Source organism: Choloepus didactylus, chromosome 23 (assembly GCF_015220235.1).
Source record: "Choloepus didactylus isolate mChoDid1 chromosome 23, mChoDid1.pri, whole genome shotgun sequence".
NCBI lineage: Eukaryota > Metazoa > Chordata > Mammalia > Pilosa > Megalonychidae > Choloepus > Choloepus didactylus.
In genome coordinates this window covers 1,532,085-1,551,348 of record NC_051329.1, presented here as the reverse complement: position 1 = coordinate 1,551,348, position 19,264 = coordinate 1,532,085, and the positions used below count along the sequence as shown (strand labels likewise).

Below are 19,264 nucleotides of genomic sequence, written 5' to 3'. Positions count from 1 at the left end.
CCTTTTGTTTCTGGCTAACTTCACTCAACATAATGTCCTCAAGGTTCATCCACATTATTACATGATCCATGTCTTTGTTCTGTCTTACAGCTGCATAATGTTCCATCATGTGTATATACCACAGTTTGTTTATCCACTTGTCCTTTGATGGACATTTGGGCTGTTTCCGTGTCTTGGCAATTGTGAATAATGCTGCAATAAACATCGGTTTACAAATGTCTGTTTGTGTCTTAAGTTTCAGTTCCTCTGAGTATATACCCAGCAATGGAATAGCTGGGTCATATGGAAAATCTATATTTAGCTTCCTGAGGAACCTCCACACTGTCTTCCAGAGTGGTTGCACCATTCTACATTCCCACCAATAATGAATAAGTGTGCCTCTTTCTCTACATCCTCTCCAGCACTTGTCATTTTCTGTTTTTTGGATAATGGCCATTCTGGTAGGTATGAGATGATACCTCATTGTGGTTTTGATTTGCATTTCCTTAATAGCCAGTGAAGTTGAGCATTTTTTCATATGCTTTTGAGCCATTTGTATTTCCTCTTCAGAAAAATGTCTGTTCATGTCTTTTGCCCATTTTTTAATTGGATTGTTTGTCTTTCTGTTATTGAGCTGCAAGATTCCTTTATATATTCGGGATATTAAACCCTTATCTGATATGTGGTTTCCAAATATCATCTCCCATTGTGTAGGTTGCCTTTTTACTTTTCTGACAAAGTCCTTTGATGTACGAAAGTGTTTAATTTTGAGGAGATCCCATTTGTCTATTTGTTCTTTGGTTGCTCGTGCCTTGGGTGTGAGGTCTAAGAAACCACCTCCTTTCACAAGATCTTTAAGATATTGCCCTATTTTCTTCTAAGAGTTTTATGGTCTTGGTGCTAATGTTTAGGTCTTTGATCCACTTTGAGTTAATTTTGGTATAAGGTGTGAGATGGACATCCTCTTTCATTCTTTTGGAAATGGATATCCAGTTCTCCAAACACCATTTATTGAACAGGCTGCTCTTTCCCAGTTGCTTCAGCTTCACTGCCTTATCAAAGATCAGTTGTCCATAGATGTAAGGGTCTACTTCTGAACACTCAATTCGATTCCATTGATCAGTATATCTGTCCTTATGCCAGTACCATGCTGTTTTGAGCACTGTAGCTTTGTAATATGCTTCAAAGTCAGGTAGTGTGAGACCTCCCACTTCACTCCTCTTTCTCAAGACATTTTTGGCTATTCGGGGCACCTTACCCTTCCAAATAAATTTAGTTATTGGTTTTTCTGTTTCTGTAAAGTAAGTTGTTGGGTTTTGAATTGGTATTGCATTGAATCTGTAAATCAGTTTAGGTAAAATTGCCATCTTAACTATATTTAGTCTTCCAATCCATGAACATGGTATGTTCTTCCATTTTTTCAGGTCTTGTTCAATTTCTTTTAGCAGTTTCTTACAGTTTTCTATGTAAAGGTCTTTTGGGTCCTTGGTTAAGTTTATTTCTAAATACTGATTCTTTTGGTTGCTACTGTAAATGGGATTTTTTTCTTGATTTCCTCCTCTTGTTGCACATTACTTGTGTATAGGAACACTACAGATTTTTGCGTTTTGATCTTGTAACCTGCCACTTTGCTGTATTCATTGACTAGTTCTAGTAGCTTTGCTGTAGATTTTTCTGGATTTCCTACATATAGAATCATGTCATCTGCAAATAGTGAAAGTTTTACTTCTTCCTCTCCAATTTGGATGCCTTTTATTTCTTTTTCTTGCCTAATTGCTCTAGCTAGAACTTCCAGCACAATGTTGAATAACAATGGTGACAGTGGGCATCCCTGTCTTGTTCCTGATCTTAGAGGAAAAGCTTTCAGTCTCTCCCCATTGAGTGTGATGTTAGCTGTGGGTTTTTCATATATTGCCTTTATCATATTGAAAAAGTTCCCTTCTATTCCTATCCTTTGAAGTGTTTTCATCAGGAAAGGATGTTGAATTTTGTCAAATGCCTTTTCTGCATCGATCGAGATGATCGTGTGGTTCTTCTGCTTTGATTTATTGATGTGGTGTATTACATTAATTGATTTTCTTGTGTTGAACCAGCCTTGCATACCTGGAATAAATCCCACCTGGTCATGGTGTATAATTCTTTTAATGTGCTGCTGGATTCGATTTGCGAGTATTTTGTTGAGGATTTTTGCATCTATATTCATTAAAGAAATTGGTCTATAATTTTCTTTTTTGTAGTATCTTTGCCTGGTTTTGGTATTAGGGTGATGATGGCTTCATAGAAAGAGTTAGGTAGCTTTCCCTCTTCTTCAATTTTTTTGAAGAGATTGAGCAGGATTGGTACTAATTCGTTCTTGAATGCTTGGTAGAATTCACATGTGAAACCATCTGGTCCTGGGCTTTTCCTTTTTGGGAGCTTTTTGATGACTGACTCAATCTCTTTACTTGTGATTGGTTTGTTGAGGTCATCTGTTTCTTCTTGAGTTAATGTTGGTTGTTTATGCTTTTCTAGGAAGTTGTCCATTTCATCTAAGTTGTCTAGTTTATTAGCATATAGTTGCTCATAGTATCTTCTCCTTATCTCCTTAATTTCTGCAGGGTCGGTAGTTATATTTCCTTTCCCATTTCTGATTGCATTTATTTGCATCTGCTCTCTCTTTTTTTTTTTGTTAGCCTAGCCAGTGGTCCATCGATTTTATTGATTTTCTCAAAGAACCAACTTCTGGTTTTGTTGATTCTCTCTATTGTTTTCCTGTTGTCAGTTGCATTTATTTCTGCTCTAATCTTTGTTATTTCTTCCCTTCTGGTTGCTTTGGGGTTAGTTTGCTGTTCTTTCTCTAATTCCTCCAGGAGAGCAGTTAACTCTTCAATTTTTGCTCTCTCTTCTCTTTTAATATAGGCATTTAGGGCAATAAATTTCCCTCTCATCACCGCCTTTGCTACATCCCATAAGTTTTGATAAGTTGTGTTTTCATTGTCATTTGCCTCGAGGAATTTACTAATTTCTCTTGTGATTTCTTCCTTTACCCACTGGTTTTCTAAGAGGGTGTTGTTTAGCCGCCATGTGTTTGTGAATTTTATGACCTTCTGCCTTTTATTTATTTCCAACTTCATTCCATTGTGGTCTGAGAAAGTGTTTTGTATAATATCAATATTTTTAAATTTGTTGAGACTTGCTTTGTGACCCAACATGTGGTCTATCCTAGAGAATGTTCCATGAGCACTTGAGAAAAAAGTGTATCCTGCTGTTGTTGGATGTAGTGTTCTATAAATGTCTGTCAGGTCTAGTTCATTTATCATACAATTCAGCATCTCTGTTTCTTTAGTGATCCTCTGTCTAGATGTTCTGTCCATTGATGAGAGTGGTGTATTGTAGTCTCCAACTATTATTGTAGAGGTATCTATTTCTCCTTTCAGTGATCGCAGTGTTTGCCTCATGAATTTTGGGGCATTCTGGCTTGGTGCATAAATATTTATGACTGTTATGTTTTCTTGATGAATTGACCCTTTTATTAATATATAGTGTCCTTCTTTGTCTCTTTTAATTGTTTCGCTTTTGAAATCTAACTTGTCTGATATTAATATAGCTACTCCCGCTTTTTTCTGGCTGTTGTTTGCATGAAATATCTTTTTCCAACCTTTCACTTTCAGTCTATGTTTGTCCTTGTGTCTAAAGTGAGTTTCTTGTAGACAGCATATAGATGGGTCCTGTTTTTTAATCCATTCTTCCAGTCTGTGTCTTTTTATTGGGGAGTTTAATCCATTTACATTTAGTGTTATTACTGTAAGGGCAGTACTTTCTACTACCATTTTGTCTTTTGGAATTTGTATGTCATATCTTATTTTTTCCTCTCCTTTTACCTTTCCTGATAATTTTCATTTCTTCACTCTTCTCCAACTCTCTCTCTCCTGTCTTTTCCTATCAGCCTGTAGGACTCCCTTTAGTATTTCTTGTGGTGCTGGCCTCTTATTCACAAACTCTCTCAGGGTCTGTTTGTCTGAAAATGTTTTAATCTCTCCCTCATTTTTGAAGGAAAGTTTTGCTGGATATAGAATTCTTGGTTGGCAGTTTTTCTCTTTCAGTATCTTAAATATATCATGCCACTGTCTTCTTGACTCCATGGTTTCTGCAGAGAAATCTGTACATAGTCTTATTGACCTTCCCTTGTATGTGATGGATTGCTTTTCTCTTGCTGCTTTCAGAATCCTCTCTTTGTCTTTGACATTGGACAATCTGACCAGTAAGTGTCTTGGAGTAGGTCTATTGGGATCTATTCTATTTGGGGTACGTTGTACTTCTTGAATCTCTAATTTTCTGTCTTTTATAAGAGTTGGGAAATTTTCAGTGAATATGTCTTCGATTACTCTTTCTGCCCCTTTTCCCCTCTCTTCTCCTTCTGGGATACCCATAACACATATATTTGTGAGTTTCATGTTGTCACTCAGCTCCCTAAGACCCTGTTCATATTTTTCCATTTTTTTCACCATCTGTTCTTTTGTGTGTATGAATTCGAATGACCTGTCTTCCAGTTCACTGATCCTTTCTTCTGCCTGTTCAAATCTGTTGTGTCCCTCCATTGTGTTTTTCATCTCCTCCATTGTGGCCTTCATTCCCATGAGTTCTGCCATTTGTTTTTTTAAGTCTATGAATTCTTCTTTATGGTCAGCCAGTGTCTTCTTTATATCCTTCAGCTCTTTGCTATATCTTCCTTCATTTCATCAAATTTATTTAGCATTAGTTGCCTCCACTCCTGTGTCTCAGCTGAGCTATTAGTTTGTTCCTTTGGCTGGTCCATGTTTTCGTGTTTCCTGGTATGGCTTGTTATCTTAAGTTGTCTAGGCATCTGATTTTCTTGATTAGTTTATTTTGGAGCTTGTTTTCTGTCTTTTACCTAGTGTTTTTCTTGTTGGTTGGCTTTGTTCTCTGGCCTCTGTTATTCAGTTCAACTTATTCTAGACCTCTAACTTAGGTTCTATTTAGTGGATCAGAATTTTTCCCCTCTTGTTTTTTCTGTTTCTTGCTCTGCCTCTATGTAACCTTTTTGTGAGTGGGTCTCCTCAGATATGGTCGACCCTAGTCAGATTTTCCCAGTCTAGTGAGGCCCAGGTCTCATTGGGAGGATATGGAGTTTTCCTGAGAATGAGACCCTCCTATGAGGCCTTTAGAATTGGTGCTTTTCCTCTCCTGTCCAGCAGGTGGCGCTGGCCAGCCCGCAGCTCCCCCACCAGTGTAAGGAGGTGTGGAGCCTTTAGTTCTCCTGGTGACTCTGATCCTGTCGGGGGCGTGGCTGACTGAAGCTGGAATCTGAATTCCAGCCCCTGGGGTCTGAATTCCCAGAAGGAGGACTGCCAGTTGAGCTGGGCCTCCCTCCACTCTCCCAATCCTCAGAACTCCAGTTGTCTCTCAGGGGCACTATTCCCTGCTCCCCTCTCCTCTTTGGGGCCTCTCCAGGTAGATTCCTTGGTCAGCCTGAGTTGCCAATTAAAGACGGGGGTGGAGGCCTTCAGTAGTGAATACGGAACTCAAAGACACTGTGGGTACTCTGTCTCCCCCAAGCCCAGCCTAGTCCCTCAACCTGGGCTTTCGATAGAAAATAACCACATATATTACTTTTAGATTTAAAAAAAAAAAAATAGAAAAGAAATCAAGAAAAAGAAAAAAGGGAAAAAAAAAAAAAGAAAAATCAAGAAAAAGAAAAAAGGAAAAAAAAAAAGAAAAAAAAAAAGAGTCTCTTTTAAAAGTCTTTCCCCAGCCTGGAAGTTTTGTCAGTGTCAGAATAGAGCATTTAAAGATATGCTTTGGACTATTGTCTGATAGTTACTCTCCAACCGCTTCAGTTCCACCCCTGCCAGGGGCTATTGAAATGCAAAAAGATAAGGGATCAGTGAGAAGCCAGAAGGGACAAAATGTAGGGGGAAAAAATGGCTTTTTTGGAGTCTGGGAATGGGTGCCCGCTTTTACGTGCCCCCACTTCTCGGAGCCCAGCCCTTCTTTAGCACCCCAGCTCCCAAAGTTAGTTAATTAATTTGTTAATTAATTCTGCAGTTGAGGCTGGTTTGAGCCTCCCTTCTTGCCCTCAGCAGATTGCTGTTTTTTGGTTTTTTTTTTCCCCCCTTTCAGGGAGCCGGCAGCAAGACCGTCTGTGAGGTCTGGGTGGGGAGGGGCGCCAGACCCCTGGTCCGGGGAACTTACAATGTTCGCTGCAATTTCAGCTTTTCCTCCAATTCCAGACTTGTGTCCAATGTGTGACTGGTTACTGGAGACCCCGAAAACACTGTTTCATATAGTTCTTGGGTAATTGCCAGCTGCTCTAGGGGAGAGATGAAATTCTGCTCCTCACCACTCCACCATCTTGCCCTCATAAAGTCCTGATGTAACTTTTTATATCATAATAATGATAGAGAAAAAATAAAATAAATGCAGATTGAACCCACAGTGACATGCCGTTTTTCAGTCTCAGATAAGCAAAGAAGAAAAAAGTTGACAGACACTCATGTATTATTGGTGGGAGTATAAATTTATACTGCCATTGTGGGGAGTAACCTGTTCAAAGTTATCAGAATTTGGAATGCACATACCTTTCACCCAGGATGTCTACTCTAATCTACAAATGCAAGTGTAAAGCTAGAGCCACGAGAATGTTCATAATAAGTGGGATTCTGGTAATAGCAAAGGACTGAAATGCCTTCTGTATCCTGCAGTGGGGGACTAACTGGTTAAGCAGTGGTACACGTTTACAGTGGCCGAGAAAAGCGGGGGAAAGGAGGGAGCTGCGGGGGCTTGGGGGACACTGACCAGCATGCAGGTCCACGGGAGGGACAGGGCGGCTGCGGAAGGCGGGTTCAGCGTGCTGCCGTTTGGGAGGAACGGTCGGGGGGGCGGGGTGTGTGTGCTGGATTTGAATCTCACCCCTGCGGGGCGCTTCCAGCTCAGGCCTGGAAGAGGCGGGTTCAGGGCGGCAGCGGCTATCCATTTGTACAGCCTGAGGATTTTATAATGTGGATGTTTATTACCTTTTTTAAAAAAATAAAGATTTATCTGATGCTTACTTTGAAATTAGACTAGTCCTGTGATTTTAATACATCATCCCAAGACTGTCTCTCTGGCTCTCAGTGTATTCTGTCTGGGCTGAAGGGGCCCCGTACGTCCTTTTTCCTTCAGAAGGGCTTGCGGCAACTCGCAGCGCCGTGACTCACTGGGGCTGGTCACGTCTCCCAGTTCTTCTGTCTTTATTACTTGGTACTTAATAATTGCCTTAGAATATACTAAGTTGTTCCTGGTTATTTACTTTCTACTGAAGAGATTTTCCTAGGTTTTGGTAGCCTGGGAAGAAAAGCATCTATTTTTGTTCTAAAATAGTATTTTTCGAGAAGTTCTTTATGGTCATGGAAAACTGACAGTTTCTTTCATTTATTAGCCTGACAGTGAACTGTGTTTTATGCTCTTTATTTTTTGTTATGACCTAATTGTCTTCTGATATTCAGCTGTAAATCCTTGCAGAAAAAGAATAATAAATGGAATTAATTATGCAGGAAGCAATAGTGATGACACACTGCTCACTGTTGTAGCGTACCATTTCTTAAAAAAAAAAAAGATGCCAACTCTTTATTTTTTAATATACATCATTCTATAAACAGCTTAAGTGAAATTAAACCATACCATATGGCTAAACTAGGTATTGTCTTCCTTCTATTCCAATTTTTGAAATGTGATTTTGCTGCTGCTGTTTATGGTACTTTCTTTTTTTTCCTGCAAATCATGCCCTTGAAGTGCTTCAGTTACTTTCCAAACCCCTCCAAAAATGGCTTTATTGTTTTACAAAAATTGTGAATACTCATTTCTTTTTAAGTCAAGAGAAACAGAAGGAAGGAAGAAAAAAGCATTACCCAGGATGCCAGCACCCAGAAGTCACCATTATTAATACTAGGCGAGACATCCTCGACGCGGTGGGCGGGTCTGAGATAAATGTGGTAAATAGGCAAAAAGAGAAGGTACCGTCTAGGGAATATAGAGTGGTCACTATGCATAAATAAAGATTTAAAAGTTGGATATGTAATTGAAATTCTTATGTTAAAGCAGAGTTAAAATTTTGAATTTCACTTGAGTTTAACAGAGGAACTTATAAAGTCAAAGTGAAAGTAGTTGCTGAACTTCAGATAAAAGTTTCTTCCATAAGTCAAGAATTCAGTTCTGAAAAAAACTCTTTAAGGTTTAAGAAAACAGATTAGGAGAAAATTAAATGATTGGGATTGTGGTTTTTTTTTTTTTTAAGCTATATGTTTTTATTTTAGACATTATTAATTACGAAACTGGAGGAAATTAGCTTCCATAAAATACCTTCTCACCCCATTTCTCCAACTCCTCATTTTGTTAGAGATATTATTTCTAGGTAATGAGAGTTTGTAAATAATAATTATCTTTGGTTCTGTAACTAATTCCCTAGTTGATTAGTCTTAGTTCTGTAGTTAAATGGATTCATTTTCTCACCACAGTTTCTGGGAGTTTTTTATTTGAAGTCAATTTAAAGTTCATACACAAGCACATTTTTGCAAGAAGGGTTCTGCTGCATGAATTTTTGTAGAGGTGAAAAATGCCTGCCTCCTACCCTTGTATGAAAAGGACAGCTCGTCCGGTATAAAATTCTCCGGGGACCCTTTCTTTCTCTTAGAGCCGTGGAAACATGTGCTCTGCTAGAATCTGGCACAGTCCTTTCTTCCACAAAGAACCCTGGGCCAGCTGGGTTGCCATTTGACTAGTCGTCTGCGTTTGTTGTTTGGTTGGTTTTTGTTCATTGCTCCAGGGTGCTATCTCTGATATTGTTCATGTTCAAAATTTGTTTATTGCCTCTTAACATAAATACCAGCTTTACCGGGAGTAATATATTTGGGCACACTTGCCTAGAATTTGGGGGACACTGCTCCATTGCTTTCTGGAATTGCCTGTTGCTTTGAAAAAGCGTGCAGCGAGCTCGTCTTCCCCACGCTCACTCCCTTAGGGAGCTTGCCTCTGACTCAGTATGTAAAGAAGTCTTTCTTTGCCCTTAAAATCATCAGTATACATGGAGTATACCATATGCCCTTTCAATAAATGATTCAGTTCTTCATTTCAGATAATTATTTTCTGTTATATCTGTGAATGCCAATCTGTTCCATCTGTTGGCTTCTCTACTTAAAAACACAGTTTCCTTATTTTGGATCCCCTTGTTCTGGGTCTCTCATTTCCTCTTCATTGTTTTAATCTCTCTCTTTCTGGCATTCATCGTGATTATGTCAGTAACTTGATTTTTTTAGCCAAGTCTGTTCTGTTCTTTGCAGTTTAAAATTTATTAGACCTATAATAGTATTGTTTTAGTCCTGAATTTGTTTCTAAACTCTATAGCAGGAGTCGGCTTTGGGGTGAATAGAAAATGATGGGTGTGTGGCTCTATCCCAGAGGGCAGAGAAGCGACAGTGTATCCACAACACAACCACACAAGTCCCCCCTCCCACACTCTGCCTCTCCCATGTGCCCCCTCTGGCAGTGGCCCCACATTCACCTGGCTTGCCAGGCCCCAGTGTCAGGTATGGCCAGCGAGTCTTCATCTCCTCACACCCACGTGTCATCTGTCTGTCTGTCCTTCATGACCACTTGCAGAGTCTCTCCCAAACCTGACTCTTGTCACCACCCACCTCCCTGCTTCCCCGGTCCACACACTGGTTTCTGGCCTCGGCCCCCAGGCCTGCTGTGGCCTCTCTCTGCTCCTGGCCCCACCCTCCTGCAGTCCACTCTCCATCCAGCAGCTTCAGAGCTCTTTTTAACAAACGAATCCCCTCTCATCGCATCTCCACTCAACCCCCAGGGCTTCCGGTCCTGGGGAAAGCCAGAGGCTTCCTGTGGCTGGCTCTGCCCTCCATGGTGGCTTGGACTGCAACTCCAGCTCTCCACCGCAGTCCCAGTGCTCTTGTCCCAGAGCTCCGTGCTGGCTCCTCGCTCGGCCCAGAGTTCTCTCACCCAGCCCCGGACCGCCCCTCGCCTGCCCCCGCGACAGGCCTCTCCCCCAACTCGTGCTCTCGTCCAGGACCCCCTTTCCTTGTCTTCTAGCCATTAACCAGTGTCTGCACTCACCTCAGTGCCTCACCGGCTGGCGTCCCTCTGCTCTTGCTGGCACGGCCTCCAGGAGGGCAGTTTTTGTCCGTCTGGCTTATAGCTGCAGTGCCAGGACAGACGTTCTTCTCTGGCTCAGCCAGGTATTTAGCAACTATGGGCTGGATGGACAAGAGCATGAATACTGTTTTACTTTTTAACTCTTTGCACAGAGCCCAAAATATGATAAACAGTTCAAGATCTTTCATTACAATTAGGAATCTTTTTTAAATGATTTTATTCAAACTAATACGTATTTGAATTTTTAATGGTTGTCTCCATACCTCTAAATCATGTTTACACCATTGTTTCTGCGTTTGTCAACTCTTGGTTTTCTCTTTTGTCTTCTTGCTGCAACAGATGACGATTTAGCTGACTTACCCCCTAGTAAGCATCCGCAAACACCCCCAGATTTACTCACGTTCCATGTTTAGTTTTTCTTTTGGTTACTTTGTAACTTTATCCAATATATTTAAGCCTCTATTTATAATCAGTACTGAAGGAAAATACAGAAGTAGCTTACTCATCAAACTGCTGTACTACTTCCTCTGTGAAGTTTTGGACCTCTCTTTTACGACTGATATGGAGGAGCCCCTAGCCGTCAGGTGACATAGGCAGTCAGCCAGGAATAACGGTATTTTTACCTGCTGCTCAGCATTTTCAGAGCTGTTGAATAATGTGGATTCTTTTTAATGGTGCCACCTTCCTGAGTAAGTTTTGGGTTTTGAGGCATCATGTTTACTGCTGCTGAACCGTATGGCAGAGCACACTTCTCAGTACAGCAGACATCACGTCCAGAGGCTGCGTTGGGGCAGTGTTTGCAGATGTGTCCCCGAGCACCCCATGCTCTGCTCCAGTCGGGAGCATCAGTTGCCCTGCCCAGTCTTTCCCTGCCTTCTCTTCATTGCTCTTCAGTGTTAGTTCCCATGTTTGCCTGCTTTTTTGCTGGTATTTTGTTTTGTTTGTTTACTCCTGTGTTTTGCTGGAGCACATCTTCAGTAGCTTGCCAAGGAAGGGTACACCAGAAGACAATTTTTTTAATCCTTGCATATCTGGAAATGCATTCATTCTTCCTTCACGTATGATAGGTAGTTTGGATGGGCCTAGAATTGTGAGTTGAATATTATTTTCCATCAGGATTTGGAAAGTTTTGTGTCATTATCTCCTAGTAGCCTTGCTACGCTGAAAAATCTTATGCCATTCTAGTTCCCACTCTTTTGCTTGTAGCTTGTTCATCCGTTGAACACATTTGTGCCATGCCTGTACTGTGCTGCGAGTAGCAGTCAATCAAGTCCGTTCCCTCATGGAGCTTATATTCTGCAGGAGTAAGACAGATGGTAAACAAGTCTGTGAGTACAGTGAAGAGTGTCAGGAAGTGGGGGGCTGAGTACTGGGGCTTCAGCAGCTGTATGCGGGGAGAGTCGGGAGGCCTAGGGGACAAGGTCTCATGATCAAAGACCGAGGAAGGGAGGGCTGAGCCAGGCAGTTACCTGGGGGAGGGTCGCTCCCAGAGAGGGACCTGTGGGAGTGGAGGCATCAGCTGGAGAAGCGGGGATGCAGATGCGTGGTGCCACCCAAGGCAGGAGAAGCAGGAAGGGCCTTGGAGACGCAGACTTTGGACTGACTGACCGAGTGGGAGGCCCCAGGAGCTGGGGCAGAGGAAGGCTGCGACTTCTGGGGGTGAGATAGAAACTGGGGGTGGGTTAGGATGTGCTTGCTGTTGCCAGGGCGGGGGGCTCGATTTGGTCAGCAGGACCCACTGGTATGCTGGATGTGGGGTGGGAGAGGAAATACGGAGTCTAGGATAGCCACAAGCTTTTGACCTGATGAGCTGGAAGAGTAATCGGCATTGCCGTTTCCTGAGCTGGAGGAGTGGGAGTGGAGAAAAGGCAGGGCCTCTGTCCTGAGCACATCGAGTGTGAGATGCTGATGACACCTCCAGGAGGAGACATGGAGTGGGCTGGGAATGTGGATTTGGGGGTCATTCAGTACAAGCAGTTTAAAGCCTTTGAGCTTAGAAAATCCCCCAGGATGCGTGTAGAAAAAGACAATTTAGAGTTCTGTGCAGATGAAGGGTGGCCAGTGAGTGGGCTGAGAGGCATGGCCACTGCTGCGGGGGGCGGGGGGCCGAGAGGGGGCCAGAGTGCTGCCCAAAGAGGCCGGGAGATCAGGCCATCTCTCGTGACTGCTTCTCACAGGTGCTCAGTAACACTTCAGCTGCCAAGGAGCAGTGCCGTTTTGTTTTTTAACATTCTTAGTCAAATAAGTCTCTGTTTTAAGGATATACATATTCTTCTCCATTTAACTCCATAAAGCTCTTTTCATTCTTGATGCGGACAACTTTTGTAAGTGGCTCTTATGCAGCAGAGAATGCTCATCACTCCTTTCAGGGTCTCCAAGACCCTTTCGGTGCTAGAATGCTGTCCTGCGAGTTTATATAAGACGATGATCACACAGAAGTAGCGATAAATTGGCCCTGAGCTTTGCAGGAGGCCGGGTGGAGAGAAGGGCTCTGGGAAGACACGAGCTTGCTCTGACCATGCGTCGAGCAGCCCTGTGCATCCTGAGCGCATTGAGGGTTGGCACAAGACCTTGTGGCCAGGCCTCGTGCCTTGAGGTGGCTTCTTCTCTTCTACAGATGTATTTTAGAACTGCAGGTGCCTGTTGAGATTTTTCTCATGGGCTCGAGATGTTTATTTATTAGAGTCACATCACATCAGCATTTACCTTACTTTAAAACCCAATTCCCTGCTGGAAAATTCAATATAAAATTCTAAGAACAGCAGCCAAGCTAATAATGTGTCTGATGTCATAGAAACCTAATGTGAAAACAGCAGCAGGAGCCCTTTGGGATTCTGCATGCTTCCCCTCCCCTTCATTTCTAGCAACGCGATTGTGATTGTACAGGGTTTGTATCCCATAGCAGGTAGTCAGTTGAAAGGATTTTCAGTCCAGTTCAGAGATTTTCCGTGCTGATTCTAAAACCCCACCTGGGTCTCCACGGTCCCATTAAGGCCACTTTTCTCAAAGCGCCACATCAGTGTGACACTCTTCGAGTACCCAGGAGTTCGCTGTGGCATGTCCTACGTGAAGTACTTTATTTTAGGAAGAGCCCTGGACTTGGCATCAGCTAACACGGATTTATTCCTTAGTTGTGTCTGGAGTGCCTGCTGTATACCAGGAGCTGGGCAGGTGCTGAAGTCTCATCATAGTTGTTGCTTAAGATGTCAAGCCCTCAGGGCAGTAGCTGGGCCTCAGAGGGGTGCCGGGGCGGTTTATGCCAGGTCCTGCCAGAGTGCACAGCGGCACCACCAGCTCTGACCACAGCAGGCCAGACAGGCAGCAGGCACTGCGTGTGTGAATGGGGGCAGGAGCAGTTCACCAGAGCTGGGGCCAGAAACCCCAGGGGAGCAGAGTGCACACAGACTGTGCAGGCCGGCTGAGCCCGCTCAGGAGGGGGCGGCTGGGGCCATGGCCAAAGCCCAGGCAGGACACCACTGCTCTATGCCTCAGTCTCTTGGAGGAGGAAAGAATGGATCCGGCCTCCTCCTAAGATCTCTTCTTCCCTGACATTCTCTGAGGTGAGAATCTGGGAGAAACAGTCCAAGAGCCATGTAGAGAGATTCAGATACTGCTGCAGTGTTGATTTCTGGGCTGCCACATGATAATCCCAGGGAATACCCAATGGACCAGAAATGCCCATCGGTGTGATGGCTTGGAATCTGTCTCTCAGCAAATTAGCCATGTCTAGTACCCTCACGTCCTCATCTCAACTTTCAGATCCCTCTTCATCTTGTCAAAGTGTGATTAAAGTGTGGTTTATTGAGCAAAGTGGGGGAACAGGCTGAAGCACAGAAGAAAGCTGAGGCAGAGATCCAGATAAACCAGTGGCGTGTGCACCCATGGAGCCCAGGGGAGCAGAATTGGGGAGTGCCTGAGGCTGGGGTGCTGATACAGGCTGTTGATGGCAGGCTCTTGTCTAGGACAACTCTCTCAGTGGTTCTAGAGCTTCCAGCATTGTCCAGCTTCCACAAAGACCTCTGAGAGTCCCACCTTGCTTGTACAAAGCAGCCTCTTTTGGTCCTTTGCCCTGGACCTGTCACATTCTGGACTAGTTCTGTTCTCAGTTGTGGCCCAGTGTTACATGTATAATAAATCATTCCTTCTGCTGCCCTAGCTAGAAAAAAAAGAAGTGTTGTTTATTGGAAGGAGCTTTGAAGGTGTACAGGTAAGAGATGATGAAGTTATACGGTAATGCTGGACTGCATCCCCAAGTAACCTACACATGTCTTCTGTCTCTTCTGTGACTCGCCTGCACCTGGGTTGTGGGTGTGTCCAGGAGCGACATCAGCCTGGGAATTTCCACATCCTGAGCAAGATGTGGGCCAGGACTTCAAATTTATCCCAGGAGACATTCTCTGGTTTGGGGGTTTTGTTTAGTTTTTATACCTGGAGCCTGTTTTTCTTTTCTTGTGCTCAGCTGTGCCTTTTAAATTTTTCATTATGTTTTACCAACATTTAAGTATTTGTAGTGGTTAAGTTCCTGACTTAAATTAGTCAGCCATCTTGCCAGCACTGCTATTTTTTAACACTGTGTTTTAGTTTAACAGGGTGGATGATTCAGGAGGTTACAAAGACTGATCATTAGTCTGAATATTAGTACTCTCAAATGGATGATACTCAGTGTTGAGGACTATTTATTCACTTTTGTCAACATAAAAAATATGTCAGGTTGGAACTGCATGATACATCCTGTCGGTTGAAACCTAGTTATAAACCGGTTTTGTTTGTGTGAATTCCTGTGTCTTACTTGTGCGGCTGCCATTTAAAATACCCTCTAGGCCTGTCTGAGGTCGGGTCTGTGCTTTCGTCCTCCCTGTGAGACCCAGCGGTGGCAGTGAAGGGCAGGGGTGGGCCGGTTCAGTCTGATCCCCCCGGTGCTCTCCTGGGAGACCTGGGGAGCCGGGCCGGGGCCTGCCCTCTGCTCTGACGCTCTTTTCCGCTCCCTTCAGTGGTGGCTTTGTTCAGGGGGCCGAAAGAATGATCCATAATGCTTTGATTATCTCAAGTGGGATTGGTTGGAAATAACCATTGCCTTCTCTGAAGGGCAAGTTTGTGCCTTATGGAAGAAGAAACATGTATGTGAGCAGCTGCGTTTGCCAGGAAAGGCCTGGATTTGAAGCATCCACCATCCGTCGTGGGCTGAGTGCTGTGTGTTCAGTGCTGGGGTGGCAGTGCCCCCGAGGCCGCGGCCTCTGCCCTTAGAGACGCCCTTGCTGTCACCGCCTTCTGGCCTCGTTGGCAGGGTTCCTGGCCCCTCTGTCTTCAGGGACCTTGTTGGAAATGGTTCTGTACCGAGTTGGCCTGTGGGGTGCACACTGAGCACTCTCACCTCGGGAGTGTTGAGTGCTGCTTTTGCTGCCTGGCAGCCGTGCATCCCGCCAGAAAGGGCCATGGCGGGAGGGATGGCTGTGAGAGTGCTGAGCTGCGGCGTTGACATCCGGGAGCGCGGGGAGTTCCGGCCCGTCCTCTGCCCACAGCGCGCGTCAGTGACAGCCTTTCTCATCCAGGCGCCCAGCAGCTGCAGAGCCGTTGGGATATTTCTCCCTGCGTTGCGTCCCTTATTGGAAACCATGGTCAGTGATAGATTTTAGGTTTTATAAATGTTATTTTTTTAAAGTGAATTCATGGAAAATCAAAGTAAATAAAATGACTTAATTAGAAAAATCTTTTTACCATCCTCTAGTGAAAAAGAAATTAAATCTCTGTGATGTCAGAACCCGTTCCCTGTCTACAATAGGATTAAAATAAAAATTCTTAATTAGATGATTGAATCTTTTGTGATTTGTGCTGATACTGAACATTTTCTACAGGATTTTTAAATTGTAAGACAGTGGGCAGCTGTCCTACAAATATTTGCATGTGTGCAGAAAATATTTAGGAAGATTTCTTACATCGCTGTTTATAGTAGCAAAAGCCCAGAAACATTCTGTGTCCCTCAGAGGGCTGTTGAGTAAGGGACTGTCCATCTGTCTGCTGGGGGTGGGAGGGCTGCGTGGGGGCCCAGAAGGGGGCCATGGGGCAGCAAAGGGCCTGGGGCAGCAAAGGGCCTGGGGCAGGCAGTGTCACGCTGGGGGGCGGGGGGCTGTGTACCCGCATACCTGTTCTTCGAAGCAGAGACAGTCTCGGCGGGTCACATAAGAAAAGGGTAGCTTGTTGGCTGTAGAGAGGGGAGTTCTTTTCGATCTGCACATTCTGAAGTTAGGGAGAACATTAATTTGTTTAGAAAATTAATTTGTTTGATTGCTTTGAATGTTCTCATGCCTGTTCATTTTCCCTTGTCCCAAGGTTTATGCCTTGACATTGCCTCATTCTTTTAATTTTTTAAGTGTGTATTACACAGTATTTTAGTTTCCTGACCACTGAAGCAAATATCATGCAGTGGGTTGGCTTAAACAACAAGAATTTATTGGCTCAGTTTTGAGGCTAGAAGTCCAAATCAAGGCAATGCTTTCTCCTAGAAGACGGGGACTTTCTGGGAGTGGCTGCCAGCAATCCTTGGTCCTTGGCTTTTCCATCCCACAGCAGTGCACGTGGCGGTGTCTTCTTTCTCTTCTCGATTCTGTTGACTCCCAGTTTCTGGCTGCTCCTTCACGCTTCTGTCTCTCTGTGGCCTTCCCCATAAGGCCTTCAGTAATAGGGTTCAGCCCCATCCTGATCCAGTTGGGCCCCTCCTTAACTGAAGTCACCTCATCAGATGGTTCTGTTTACAAGAGTTCATATCCACAGGAATGGATTCAGTTTAAGAACATGATTTTCTGGGGTACATAGTCTCAAGCTACCACATGTAGGCAGAAAAATATAGAAAACAATGTAATTGAACGCAGACAGAAAAGGCATTGGGTTGGTTGGGGTTGGTTTGTTACAGGCTAACCTGCCACCCACCCCTCTCCCCCCACAATGTCTTGACAGCCACGGTGGCAGCCATGTACTACAGCTGCTACATGCTGCCCGATGGCACCTACTGCCTGGCACCACCCCCTCCAGGAATGGACGTCACCACCTACTACAGCACCCTTCCTGCCGGCGTGACCGTATCCAGCTCCACCGGGGTGACAGCCACTGCCCCCCATCCCCCGGGAACCACTCCCCCACCGCCCCCAACCACAGCAGAAAGCAGTAGTGGGGCGACACCTACCACCACCACCACAAGGTATGGGCACATCACTCTCTCTGTGGGTGACAAACACAATAGTCTTCAAAGTATTCTGTGCCTTTGGCAAAGGACTGTTTGTAATCTGTAATACGTACAGAGGTTTCCATTCAATTATTTGTTATCAAAATCCCCAAGTTCCGAAGTTGACAGGAAGACAGAAATTGTCATAATATAAACATTTTTAGCAATGAAGTCTGACACTTAAAAATTGCCATTAATGTCCCACACCTCAGCGGGGTAGTACCAAGCAAAGCCGTGGAAAGGGGAAGTGCAGTTATTTGTAGGACATGCAGCATCTGATGAGGCAGAGGAAAGCCGTGGTGGAACACTTTCTGAACGTCTCATAAGACCTTGGCCAGTAGGGTCTGGTGTTAGACCACAGCCCCTGCGGAAGAGGGGGCCTCGGGCGGCACCGGGTCCTGGTAGGTACCCTGCAAGAGGCCCCTGAGGGCACACGCTGAAAGAGGCTTTCGCAGTCCTGATAAAGCCCTCACGCATTTCTGCAAAAGTGACTCTTTTTTGACCATGCGGAGAGCGCCAAGCCTGAGGTGAAGGCTGTGGGCTTGTGCTGAGTATGTGGGAGAGATAAAACAGAAAATCAGTGCTTGTTTGTAAGAATTAGCACATAATTGAGAAAGTTAATCAAGAAAAAAAGAACCTGTTTTTATAACTTTAAATCTCCTTGCTTACCAGAATCCTTGTTTTCACCATTCCAGATGATATTTGGGGCCTGTTTTAAGTGGATTGACATTAATTAGTTGTGTGTAGTACCTGTCATCCTCAGATAACAGGCTCCCTTATTTGTTGTTTGTAACTCACGTGTTCGTGGGAGATGCCCTCTGCCTCCGATGTGGGGCTTGATTGGCGAGTTCATGGCTGCGATGGGGTGTAGGGTGCAGGGCAGTAACTGTATCCCCCTCTCCACAGTGCACGAGCCCCCGTGGCTGCCATCATCCCCCCGCCGCCGGACGTTCAGCCTGTGATTGACAAGCTGGCCGAGTACGTGGCCAGGAATGGCATCAAGTTCGAGACGAGTGTGCGTGCCAAGAACGATCAGAGGTGGGATCCAGAACTGTCCATGTGTCATATATGGCATTGGAGATGTTCGTGTAGTTTTTTTTTACTCTAACTACATGATTCCTTTTGGGGGCTGGGAGTTAATTCTTTTCTTGGTTCAACTGTTTTTAGGTAAATATACTTGCAATTATCTGGCAAAATTAGAGTTGGGTGGTATTTTTTTTATTGTGTTATCTGTTTTTTGTTTGTTTACTTGGCTTGATCTTTTAAGTAAGAATGGTGAAGCTACCTAAAATAAAAGTATGGAAGTCACGCTTTTTAAAAATCTGACCTAGAAATTTAGACTCAAACTTTTTCTTTTAAATCAACTAATGTTCCATGCCTCAGGTACTAAAACATAAAACATGGGGTTGTGTTTTCAGTGTGTTCTGTGTAACCTTGGACAGTTCTTTAACTTCTCTGTGCCTCAGTCTCCTTGTCTACAGAATGGGTAGGACATAGTAGTAGCTACTTTGTAAAGTTGTTGAGATAAGGCTGATTAACTGTAAAGTGTTTAGAACTGTCGGGCTCGCAGTAGAGTGCGCCGTAAATGCTGGATGTTCCTGCAGTGTGCTTGTCTCGTGAAGTGACCTTTTCCTTTTCTGTTCCTAGATTTGAGTTCCTGCAGCCCTGGCACCAGTATAATGCCTATTATGAGTTTAAAAAGCAGTTCTTCCTCCAAAAGGAAGGTGGCGAGAGCACACAGGTACGCACCTGTACAGGTAGGGAGGCAAGGAAGCATGTGTTCTCTGATGGCTCTGAAGCTACACATGTTTTGTTTTTAGGTGTAATGTATCTCTGGCATATGCTGTGTCTTTTCACTTGTCCCACCTCTCAGAGACGAAGCTTGTTTTAGGTCTGTGGAGAACTTGCCCTCGTGTTCATAGTATG

General features: G+C 44.2%; 1 protein-coding gene across 6 annotated transcripts in view; it reads left to right on the top strand.

The window, feature by feature from the left end:
- Positions 1-19,264, top strand: part of LOC119519150 (splicing factor SWAP) — a 101,765-nt gene that overhangs the window by 35,120 nt on the left and 47,381 nt on the right. For all 6 annotated transcript variants that reach the window (XM_037816618.1, XM_037816617.1, XM_037816619.1 and 3 more), the window contains exons 8-10: positions 17,074-17,314; positions 18,245-18,376; positions 18,986-19,079. In XM_037816618.1, the coding sequence (XP_037672546.1) occupies positions 17,074-17,314; positions 18,245-18,376; positions 18,986-19,079 (467 nt within the window). The remainder of the gene's footprint in view (positions 1-17,073; positions 17,315-18,244; positions 18,377-18,985; positions 19,080-19,264) is intronic.